Source organism: Mya arenaria, chromosome 15 (assembly GCF_026914265.1).
Source record: "Mya arenaria isolate MELC-2E11 chromosome 15, ASM2691426v1".
Classification (NCBI taxonomy): Eukaryota; Metazoa; Mollusca; class Bivalvia; order Myida; family Myidae; genus Mya; species Mya arenaria.
The window spans coordinates 53,828,156-53,840,768 of record NC_069136.1 but is presented as its reverse complement, the minus strand read 5'-3'; the positions used below and the strand labels follow the sequence as shown (position 1 = coordinate 53,840,768).

Sequence of the window (12,613 nt, the reverse complement as noted above, 5' to 3'; positions counted from 1 at the left end):
GAAGATAATAAATACATTTGATGCAAATGGCTTTCCTTCATACAAAGGGGAGCAACTGGAATATTTTTTTATTACAAAAACTCAGCATTGTCAGTGGCGTGTTGTGCATGCGTGAATGTCTGCTTTTTCCAGAACTATATGTTCCTCTATTCTAATATGTCCCTTTGTGTTGCTTTTTTTCCCTTAAGATCTGATCTACAGGCAGATCCATCTACAATCAAAAAGGGTGTTGTAACTGTGTGTTGGTCATCCTTTATAACATTTTGCTTGTCACTGTATTGATTGCTTGAATAATTTGAATGACAAAACTTACGTGCTCTCAACTTGTCATAATTGTAGAAAGAATATTACTAACACATGATGCTATATCTCATAGTAGTACTATAGATTGTAAGCTAGTTTATTCAATACCATTTTAAAAGAAATTTGAAAATGTTGTGTTTAACTTTGTGGTCTTTCTGTATAAAATTTCCTGTCAGATGCTTTTATTGTTCATGGCAAAATATTGCTGCGGTTTTCTGTTTATTGTGCAAATTTAGTACGTTAAATGTGTATAACATGTAATCATTCATATCTTTCTTACATCTATCATAATGTGTAACATTCTATTTTTTTTATAGTTGTTAGTCACATCTATTTATAAACTTTGTCAGGACATTCATAGGTTGTCTTTTGATCATAAAATAAAACTAATTTGGTAAAGATTGATAACCGTTGTTATACAATTGAACTTTGGTTGAATATTTGTAAAATGAAAAAAAAACTTAAAAAATATGCTTATTGGATGTTCTTATTCTAAAGAATATTCAGATTTTGCACCAACAATGTAGAAACATGTAGTTATTCATTTTCTAACCTATGGATGTGAAGTCTGGGATCACAGGAACAGTTACTCTTTTATCTTGGAGTTTTCTCCCTTTGCAACTTTGGAGTTTTTTCCTTTTGCAAGAAAGAATTGCCTTCTGTTTTATGTTACAGGAATGCTAACATATTGTTCAGAGCACTTCCCTTTGTTCAGCTTAGAATCAACTAGATTGCTCTTATTGTTAATTGTGTTCAAATTGCCAAATATTTACATATAGTAATACCATTGCTCCTTCTTGTATAGCTCTGTTTGTTGCAGTAATATTTGGTGTTTCATTAGGAGTAAAATTAGATTTTTTAATTTTTCTAAAAACAGCAACTGCAAACAACAGCAACACTGCAGTTGTTGTACATTTGTTGTAACATTGCATCAGTTTGGCATTTTGAACACATGATTTATTGAAACAGGGTTGATGTTTACTATATTCAAATAATTTCTTTGGTTTGAAATAAAAAAAAGAGATGATATTTGGCAAAACATCTATCAAAACTCAAAAAAAAATTCATTATGACCCTGTTTCATGTTTCTAGCAATAAACTTGGCTGTGTTGTTTGTTTGAAAATGGAAAGTACATAGATTCAAAAGTAATGCTACAACAGGTCTGTGGTGGGAAAGAATTAGCTGCCATTATTATCCAAGTCTTGGTATTTCAAACAATGTGCAATATCCATAATTTGATAATGGGTATTCCTGACTTTGTACTTCTGACATGGCAATTTAGAACATTAAAAACATCTGCAAAGTATGGCAAAAATACTGATTATGTAGAACATTCATGCAATGGTACTGAAAAAAGCACAACATTTTGGAAGATACGCAACATGAGTAAACTTTCAGCAATAATTTAAACTTATATATCCTTGCAAAGATGCTTGAAAATTTGAAATGATTCTAGCAAAGATATTCAATATGAAGGAAACTGGCAAAAGTACTTATACATGTGAAATGATTCTAGCAAATTTAGATACTAACGATTCAGGCAAAGATAGTCGAACATGTGAAATTATTCTGGCAAGGATACTTACTTGTCTGGCGAAGATAATCAAACGTGTGAATTTATGAATCTGGCAAAGATACTCAGTGGAATGTGAAAAAATCTATAAAATATTTTATTTGGCCAAGCTAGTATTTGACAAGCCACAGTCCTGTTGAATGTAATGCTACAGTTACCATTAATACTAATTGGTTTGCATGTTTCTTTTATTTTTGATGTTTGAGGCTGCTGCAAACAAGAATACCATGGCCCTACCACCAGGCCTACTGCAAGCGGGGAATTACCCCCAAATGTTGGTTAGTGGTACCTTTTCTCTATCACTTAGTGACTCAACTGACACTCAGCTCTCTATGGCTAAGAACACCTTTCATTAGTAGCCATGTTCTCCTGCATAGGAAGGGTTGAAATCTTGTTCTTATAAGGACTTAATAAATAGAGTTAATGCCTGAATTAAGGTACCAAAACCTATATTTTATTGTTGCTTGATATCTCCTGACAATAACCCTACACCTCCATTTCATTGACTTTATCCATTAATGTTATTGTCAAGGTTATGCAATGTTATGTTCTTGTAATAGGATAATCGGGTTCTGAGCTAAAGAAAATGCAACATTTAAATCCATGCCAGTTTGCCTATGGAAAGGTTTAGAAGACCGAATATAAACTCCCTTTGTAGGATCAATCAGGTTTTGGTTTACAAAATCCTGTGAAAGGGACCACACTTTTGGGTTCTAGTTTAGGATGATTAATTTAGTGTTCCCATACAAGAAATGGTTTTGGAATGTTTTGCAAGAGAACATGGCTATCCCCAACACAATTGCTCTGCTGGGGTGTAACAAAGCTGCTAGCTTTTGCTTCTACTACTTTTAGATGTTGCTAAAAATTTTATGCTTACTTGACCTGCTTCTTTGTGTAAATTTTCCAACCAAACTATGTAAACATAAGATGGACAATTTTACCTTTCAATGCATAAGTTGTTTGTCAAAACGGGAAAGTGAGTAAAATGTTAATGTTTAATGCTAAGTTTGCAGCTTCCACCCCTGCAAATGGCATCAGTAAATTTCTCTGTTTCAATGTCAATTATGATTCTTTTACTAATATAATTAAAAACACAACAGCATGGAATACTACTAAAGCCTTACATGTATGCTTGCTACTGTAGTTGCTAGAAGATTTGTCACAGATGTTTCTTAATTGTATACCAGTCTGCTTTTTCTCCATGTTGACATGTTTTTTTGCTTCAAATAGAGCCAATATTAAGTGTCATTACTTTCCTTAGATAATGGCAAAACATTTTACTTACTGTTCACTAAATTTATTATTTTACCATTGTTGTTAAGTTTTTACTCTTCACATTTTCCCAAACCAGTCAGTACCATTTGCACCATGCATCTCTTTGACATGATGATTATTGGACTGTAAATGTTTGGAAAAATATGTTGTTGCATCATGCTTAAGGTTTGCTGTTTCTATGACTTCATAGTAGTACTGAGGATCTATTATTATTAAAACTAAGGAATGACAAATGGATTTCAGGAATAATAAACTAAGGAATAGCAGTAGGTTATTGGGAACCTTTATAACTTTTATTCAAAATGTAGATGTTGATTACCAGAGCAGGCGGAGGAGCGAAGACGATCAGGTGCCAGGATTTTTCTGTTTTATGGGTCTTCTCTGTCTTGAATGGTTGACATTATGACAAGCCTTTCACCTAGAGAAAAGCAATTTGTGTGTATACCATTACAATCAGCGTCTTATGTTGTTAGTTAACCAAGTATTTGACAGCTTAATGTTTCAAAAACCTGTAGCTGTAACTGTGCTCTTAGTACAATTTATAATTTAAGTGAATGTTATTTTATCTGAAATGATATGATAACGGTACAAACATAAACTACTGTTGCATGTAAAAGCAAATTGCAGCTTGGAACGACCCAGACCACTGATGTTTCCTGTCATGTGACCCGTCTTGCTCCTGCTCCTCCTTCGGGACAGCCTTTGGTGGACCCCTGGTTTCTGCTTATGGCACATAGTTGTCAGTATTGTGTCTATGACCACTGCTTACAATGGCAATCAGTGGCTTGCTGTGCTTCAGACAGGAGTCTACCACACATAATACAATCTGTACCAGTGTTATTTAGATGTCTGAACATATTCAAAGAGTGGCTTCTTGGCTTGAATGGTCAAGTATTGTGTGGATGTTTGTGTTTGAAATATAAAGCTAATCATTGTTCAAGGTCATAGACAGAAGACTGATAGCTGTGTGACTAGCTCTCCTTTGAGCTTAGCAAAGTGTCCACATATAGATGGAATGGAAAAGGAAAGAATCACATTATAATAATAGTTCTCTTCATTAAGTTTTATTCTGGTAGCCTTTGAGATTATTTTACCTTAAAAAGCACTTAAAAGTAAACCTTGGCAAGATTGGATTGGGTGCAAAAAGGGTTTATACTAGACTTGTTTTTGATTGAATTAAAACGCATTAAAATAGCATCGAGCAGAATCGATATCCATTTGAGTAGATTTTCTGAACTTCAACAGACTACTTTAATCAAGTTCTCCCTATCCCGCTGATTGCTAGGAAGAGATTAAAGTGGGTTTCGGGATTTCTGCAATTGAAGCTTCTTTCATTCTTAATGCCATGCTATTGTCTTAAGATTCAAATTATTTTAAGGATAAACTAAACAACAGTCTTTTATGGCCTTTCAGAGCAGGTTTACAAAACAGCAAACCATTAGCAGATGGTGAAACATCTACAGTTCAAACTGAGTCAAAATAACAATGGTGCCATAGTTACTGCAACATGACAATTGCAATATGACTATAAATGTTGCTGCTAAACATTTTTGCATTCATGTACATACATAATTTAAAGCTTTTTTGCTGCTATCTGCTGCTGTGTTTAATATTTAGAGTAGACATGCTAGCTATTTCTATTGTAACAGTTCGTTTTCTGCTATGAATATTATGTGACTGATTGATAAATGGTTCATTCGATGAACAATGTGTTATTGTATATGTATAAGTATATATAGGTACACCAAAACGACGTTTAAAAATTGAATGTTTGAATGGAGTAAGAAGAAAGTTTGCTGTTTTTCAGGCCCACCCATACCTGGGAGGTGCTGCCCCGCCCACCTCTGCTGTTGCCTTCAGTCCGTACATGAATGCTGGGGGTATTCAAACGGTTGCCATGACGCAAGCACAGACGAATGGAGAAACCCAGTCTGTCCTTGCCCAACAGCAACCTGGTGTCATTCCAACTGCCTTTTCCAACATGGCTGCCACTGGCAAGATGGGTCGGCCAGATAGACTAGAGGTACGGCAGCCATCTTGATTACCATAGTAACAGTGAAATAGGCAGCAGTTAATATGTGTGTGACTATTTAGGATAGATTTTCATGTGGTATAACATGAATATTTGCTAGATTTGAAAATGAATTCATGAATATGATATAGAAGGTTCACTGTTGAAATGGTGAGCAAGATCTGATGTACTTCATGTATTTGTTGGCATTGACTTGTATGAAACAAAAAGAAAAAGATATTCTGTAAAATGGCGTTTGTATGTCCTTGTTACACAACATTCAAATAAACAATATAAGCCAACAGGTACGTGGTATATGTTTTGCGTGTGTCCTGTTCCGTCTTATAAACCAAAAAACATATGAGCCATAAAATGGCATACGTTTTGTGGTTTATTGTTTACTTAATGTTCACTGAAATGAATAGTGATGGTTATGCAAAAAATGATATATGAATATAAATTATTGAATGACTATATTTTTTATTTTGTTATTTTTTTAAGGTTTAAAGCAAAACGAAATTTGTGATTTTGAAATATATTGGCGAATGACTATAAATAACTATAGCGTGTATGCAAACATCAGCATTCATTTTTAGAAATTAGATTTGTCGTGATTGATCCTGAAAATTATTCTCGCTCAAAATTAATGAAATATTGGCGCAGTGTCTACGTTCATAAATAAAATACAAGAAATTCTTTATCATGATTTATTATGATTAGTTATAAGAATTCGTTCTCTTTATGTATAAATAATGAATAATCGTATATTTCTGAATGTAGAATCTCTGTGCAAGCTCAAAACCAACGTATTTTGTGTATAAATTTGTACCAGTCGCTTTTAGTATACTGCTGTAGTATCATAGCTAAATCCAAGTTGCTACTGTTAGAAACAGTGAAGCATTTATGTATTGCAATGTGTGCATTTATTACGAATATATTCTGACCAATTGTAATAAGAAGTGCTGAAGTAGTTTAATTCTAGAGCTATTACTTAGCTGCATTTTGCTTTAAAACTTTGTAATCTGCCAGCAAACTTCTGAATGGTTGTACATATTATTTTGTATTTTCTACAAGTGCAAAAAGCAAACATTTTTATCATCAACAATGGGCATACATGGAAGTAGTGTGTTAGCAAATGCTTTATATAAATGCTTAAACTTGTTCTAACATATAGCACTGCAAAAATTACACTATATTTTTTTTATCTTTATCTCCATCTTTTTTGTCTTTCCCGAATTTACCATGTTTGATTTTTGAATATCTGCTGTAGCCCTGTCTGTACTTTCCTGCCATGCAGCGTAACGCTGTTTTAATTTCCAGCTAGGTTTGGGGCATACGATTTAACACATGGTGCAAGTTTTTTTGTTTGCTTTACATAATTATGAACTTTTGATATTTAAACAAAGAAACAATAACCTCATTTCAGCTTTTACTGATGTCCCCTTTCAACAGATATATATATTTTTTTTTTTTTCGTGAGACAAAAAATATATTCTCGGCGAGGTATTTTTTCCACCACTTATCTTTCAAATTGTATAATTCTTAAACTAATTTTTACTGTTCAATGTTAACTGTATTAATTATAGCTCGCTGCTTTAGTCATCACAGTTCACAGAAAAACAATCGACATTTATTTTTTCACCATTCTGGTCAATGGTGTTTTCATTTGTCCCATTATGATGTGAAGAGCCATTAAACTGATTATCTTGAAATGATACCAGTCTATGATGTGTTCTATGACGCTAAATCATCGGCTAATGACATTATTGTGTGTCACAATCTATTAGTCATCGATGGAGATTGCTGTTGACAAGCTAAATGCAGTGTCGAAGAGAAACAGTGGCGCCTGGCCGTCTATATTGCCTAAACTAATGTGTAAATTTAGCGGCCTGGGACTTTTTTTGATATTCATTAAATTATCATTTCACATTATGTAATGAGATAGCTTCATCAGAAATTATGAAATATTAGAATCTATGATTGCACACGTCGTTCTCAATGGTGATTTGTCTGAATGATATTTATTTTTACTATTGAAAGACTGCAATGAAAATTTAATTGAAACCCTTCCAGTATAATGATTCAATTATTTGTTGAATTGAAGGATACAGATGGTAATATAAACATCTTGTCATCAGTTCAATTGTGAAATGTTGATCCTATCCATTATTTATAAACAACAATAATTCAGTTAAACAATGACATACCGTAAATGACTGGTTATAAGACGATAGGGGGTATTAGACGCAGGGAAAAAAATCTGTGAAAAATCCGAGAAAAAAACTTTAAATCTATGTTTTGGGTTAAAAGACGCATAGAAAAAATGTCAAAATCGTCCGGCGTTTTCAGCCACCATGTTTGTTGACAGTGACAAAAAATTTTTTTTTCGTGAAAATGGCGATGGTTATCTTTAAAACCATACAACCATACTGTCGAGAATGAAAAGTTATGTTATGCAAAAAATATTTTGACAGTGCCCAACTTTGCTTTTTTATATGTAAGTTTGATTATTGTTTAATTTATTATTCAAAATAATATTGAATACCGTAATTCACAAGAGTTCGGACACCATAATTTTTTTAATTTTTTTTCGCTCTCCGAATACATAGAAAATTATCATTTTTACATCTTATTTACATGTTTGTTTAACCTGCCTTTTTTCTTCATGTTTGCTTTTTACCACTTATTAATTAATTTATCCGTAGTAATCAATGGTCATAAACTTATTTATTACGCCTATAAGTGTAAATCCTTCATGAAGTTAATTAAAACACCATTTTATACATGCACTGAACTGAATAAACACATTCTATCGGCTTCAGATCAAAGAGTCACACTGTGTGACGTCACATAACTTACAGTTATACCCACGAGGATCTCGTGGAGAGCATGGACATTGCTATGCAGGATTAATGTATAACTGTACGATTATTGCTTCATATAGTCTATAAGTGTGGTACAAGTTTGAAAGCTTATTGGCAGATCGTTTTACAAACATGCCATGTCGATGTTTTCTTAATCCCTTGATTGCCCTTGTTGTTTGTTTAATACTCGAATAAATATATCACACTTCCTTTTCAACAGGCAATAAATCGTTTAGGATGGGTAGTAACTAATTAAATTGTCACAGTGGTGTATACGGTTAGGTAATCTAGCCAGGCATTGTAAAGATAAAAATCAATAATCTTCGTCTGTGAAACTTGGTAACTATGAAAGTTATGATTGATGTCCTTTGGGTGTCCGAAAATTAGGTACGCAAAATAAATTATTTTGGGAAATAATTATGGGTGTCCAAATATTTAGAGTGTCCGAACTCTTCGGTGAATTACGGTAACTTTAATCGAAAAATATTTTTGTTGAAATTATAAACGTCTTACGATATACCGTATCCCGATCTTCAACTGCCGTTTTAACCCGTATATACTCGATCAATATGATGCGAGTAACATCCCTTTCTACATAAATCTAAACAAACTCTCGGCTTGAAATTGACCTCAGAAAAAAAGTTCAAAAAATTGTTACTGGGTATTATACGCAGGCATTTTTTTGCATCAAAATCTGAGGGAAAAAAGTGCATCTAATACCCAGTCATTTACGGTAACTTTTTTATCTAGTACTCAATATCAGTAAAACTTATTTTAAAGGAACTAGAAGAGGGACTCCCTTCTCATTAAGGTTCCGGGGTTTGAATCCCAGCCTGGACACATATTAGTTTGGTTGGTGGTCACCAAGCCGGACAAGTGGGTTTTCTCCGGGTTCCCTAATTTCCCCCACAACACAAGACCACTCTCTGGCGCAACATCTGCCAACGAAAATGACATAGTATAAGTTACCATAACTTCACAATCATTGTTAAATATTTTGTTTAAAGTATAAGAGAATGGTGTTCAACAAACAATTCTTTAAGGCAAAATAAAGACACAAAAATCTAGGACAAACAAATGAGGTTTAACAATTAGGTGTATGCCCCGTTCCTAAGCAGTCTGTCACCTTTCTGTTTTCCCATTTTTCTGTCACTTTCCAGGTATGTCGAGAGTTTCAAAGAGGTTCATGCACACGGCAACCGAGTGAATGCCGGTTCGCCCACCCACCTGACAATGTCACAGTAGACACTAACGAAAACTGTGTGACTGTCTGTATGGATTACATAAAGGGCAAATGTACACGGGATTCGTGTCGCTATTTTCACCCGCCACCCCACCTGCAGGCACAAATCAAGGCCTGCCAGCAAAGAGCTAACGCCGCTGCCGCAGCGCAGGCTCATGCCTTGGTATGGTATCCCCCACCTCACCCTCATGCTCATCTCACCTTCACTACCCCACCCACTTCCTGTTTCTGCTACTTCTCTGTCACTAGAGTGATCTCCCTTCTTTCAATCTTTTTCTGCTGGAGTATCTCATTGAACTGATTACTTCCCTCTTTCAATAGCCCAACCAAGGTTCTATAGTTAAAAAATAAATATTTTAAACCAAAAAAACAAAAAACAAATAAATTTTAGAGTTTGTTAAAATACTTATAATGAATAAAGATATTTCATAATCATACTGAAATTATCTTGGTTGGGCTTTATCAGTCCCTATAGATCTGTGCATGGCCTTCTTCATTGGCTAAACAGCTATTTCTTATATATACCACCAAGTTGGATAGGGGTGTTAATAAATAATACAGACAAAATCTTGTAAATCGCTTTGATCAGCTGTGATTATCCAATAGAGGGCCATAACAACATTACCCTGGTGTCATCAAGCATTCTGGGCAACAACAATTAAAAACAAGAATAAAACATTAAGATATTTGCAAAAAACAATGATCATCATATTTTTTCATACCATTTTGTTTAAAAAAAAAAGAAGCTGTTTCGGTCTTTTGTTTTCAAGATTTGATACTTTTTGAACTGTTTTTAAAACCAGAATGATGATGCCCTTTGCCCTCTCATTTTCTTATGCATTATACAACATACTGGTCGCTGCAAAACGAAAATAATGATTGGCATTTAAATCTCTATTATTTTAAAGTATTACTTGTAAATAATAAACATTGCGTAAATGTTGTATAATGCATTCTCGTCATCTGATTTATCTTTTTAGTTTCTTTTTATTTCTATAATTATGCATCTCTCTTCCACAAGAAATCAAAAAAATGTATATATATAAAAAAAAAAAAAACAGTATCAAAGTTATTTTTTTATTACATCAGGTTGTATGTATGATGTTTTTTGAGTATTGCAAGTTCTATTAACATTTGCATTCCTGTGTTTGATAAAAGTTGTTTCATTTGGTTTTGATTTCTTTGTTGTAATTCTGAGAACATTTGTTTTTCAAAAATATTCCGCAATATCACATAACTTATCTGAAAGTTAAATATATTTGTCAGACACAATGTTCTCCGAGTTCTTCCATCTGTTGCTTTTAATAGTTTAGTTAGCTTTCTCCAACAAAACTTGTCATTTTATGGTAAGTCTTGTTGGTCTTTGCATGCTTATCTTTAATTCCTCAAAAAGAAGCCAAGATGAGATTAGTTTCTTTATAAATAATGTATGCATTAATGTCCTGAAAAAAACCTTTAAATAATTAATCAGCATTGCACAATTTTGGGGTATATTATGTTAGACACAAATCTTTGGCCAGTCCCACAAGCTAATATTCTGTTGAAAACAAATTCGAAACTATTATTTCAGTTTTTATCTTGGCTTCAATAATTTGCTTTTAATTTTAGATGCAGCCTTTAGTATACCTTTTATCCCAGTTCCAAGAGATTAAATGGAAGGCTGAATTGTTCATTGGTTAGGGTTCTAATATTTTGGGAGTTTTTTTATTGGTATTCAGGGTTTCACACTATCTATAATATAGTTGTAGTACTGACATATGACAAATGACAAAAGTGTAAGAAAGGGAAGTAATTACTTCTTGGTTGTTTCCCTTTATAACACTTCTGCTAGTTGGTAGACCTAGTTGCATAGCTTTGTGGCTCTGAGCTTAACTAAAGGCTTTCACTTGACCTCTTTGGCAACACAAATAACCTTGAAACTTACCAACTCAGCACCGTGATGTATCTTGGGGCATTTTGGAAAAAAAGTCTTGGACATGAGTCATGTTGGTGTTGTAATGTGCCTTTTGCATTTTTAGAGTTGAGGGTTTTAAAGATAACTTGGTGGCTGGAACCATTTGTTGTGATAGTGCACTTTCTGGTAGAGCTTGTTCTTTATACACTACCTCACTAAACGCTAGTACAATATAGTGCCTCACTGTTCATATCTTCTATAGTTTCCTCCCTCTTGACCTCTTATACGCTGCCTTAGTTTCACGAAACACGTGTACATGAAGAGAAGAGAAAGTTTGAACACAAAATAATAAATACAATCAAACCCCGACAGTGGTCTTTGGATATTTGGGGTATCTAGGGGTTGTTGTTTCCAAAAGGACAGATCCGTCAAAAAAAATGACCCTGTTTTAGGGCAAAGAAAAATGTTCTGTTCTGCGGTAAAGCCATCCTATTCCTGAAAAAAACAGTCAAGCCAGGGATTTTGAGGCCCCTCTGTTTTAGCATGATATGAAATCTCTGTGTAGCATATTGTTATGTATTTGTAGATGACTATTTTCAGTCAGGCTGCGTTGGACAACTGCTATATTTTTGTCTATGCTTTAATACCACATTGTTGATGATATTTATATGTACTTTTACATTTGTTAATAATATACTGATTATCACACAGATATTTATTATTGCTTGAGTTCTGATACTCAGTTGCAAAAAGCCAAGTTTAAGTTTTTATGTATTTTACCTTTTAAAAGAAATATTTTATGTAAATTTTATTCATTATGCAGTTTTAATTTGCTAGCAAATTTGCTTTTATGCTTTGCATATGTATAATTTGCATTTGACCAAAGGAAACACAAATTATTGTGATTTATTGTAAATTCTGAACTTGGCTTTTTAAAAGTTTATTGTTCGGCTTATTGCTTGAGATAGATTCTCCTAGATGGTATGCTAATATTGCAAGGACGGCTTGTTTAACGTATTGGCAGGGATCCCCTACTTCCGGTTCAGCACTTACCAAAACAGCTAAAGCATTCCAAATGAAGCACTTCCTGGTGTCATGTGACAGTGTTCCACTGGAGGCAGCCATTTTTTTTTATTTTTGTTTTTGGCAGCCATTTTGAGTTTTAGCTTTAATGAGAGTGATCAGATCCCATTTTAGGCAATCTAAAAAAGAATCTGTCAATTTTCTTGCAGGAATTTTGAGAGTAGTCTTTTTTCATTTCAGGACAAATGTCTATTAATGCTTTTTGCGAATAATACTTAGTTTGAAATATGCGTGTGTATGTGGAAATTACTTTTAGACAAAATTGACAATTTTCTTCGGTCTTGTTTGTTTCTGCTTTTCTCAATAACAAAAGCCCGAATGTTGCACATTCGAAACTATTCAAAACAAGGTCACAGTCTTCACCTT

The 12,613-nt window shown here is 33.7% G+C and overlaps 1 protein-coding gene across 21 annotated transcripts in view; it reads left to right on the top strand.

Annotated features, from left to right (window-relative positions):
• LOC128219795 (muscleblind-like protein 1) overlaps positions 1-12,613 on the top strand; it is a 122,850-nt gene that overhangs the window by 93,477 nt on the left and 16,760 nt on the right. For 12 of the 21 annotated variants that reach the window (XM_052927810.1, XM_052927823.1, XM_052927826.1 and 9 more), the window contains 3 exons: positions 2,075-2,155; positions 4,960-5,175; positions 9,188-9,433. In XM_052927810.1, the coding sequence (XP_052783770.1) occupies positions 2,075-2,155; positions 4,960-5,175; positions 9,188-9,433 (543 nt within the window). The remainder of the gene's footprint in view (positions 1-2,074; positions 2,156-4,959; positions 5,176-9,187; positions 9,434-12,613) is intronic. The other 9 variants (XM_052927822.1, XM_052927824.1, XM_052927827.1 and 6 more) reach the window with 3 other exon arrangements.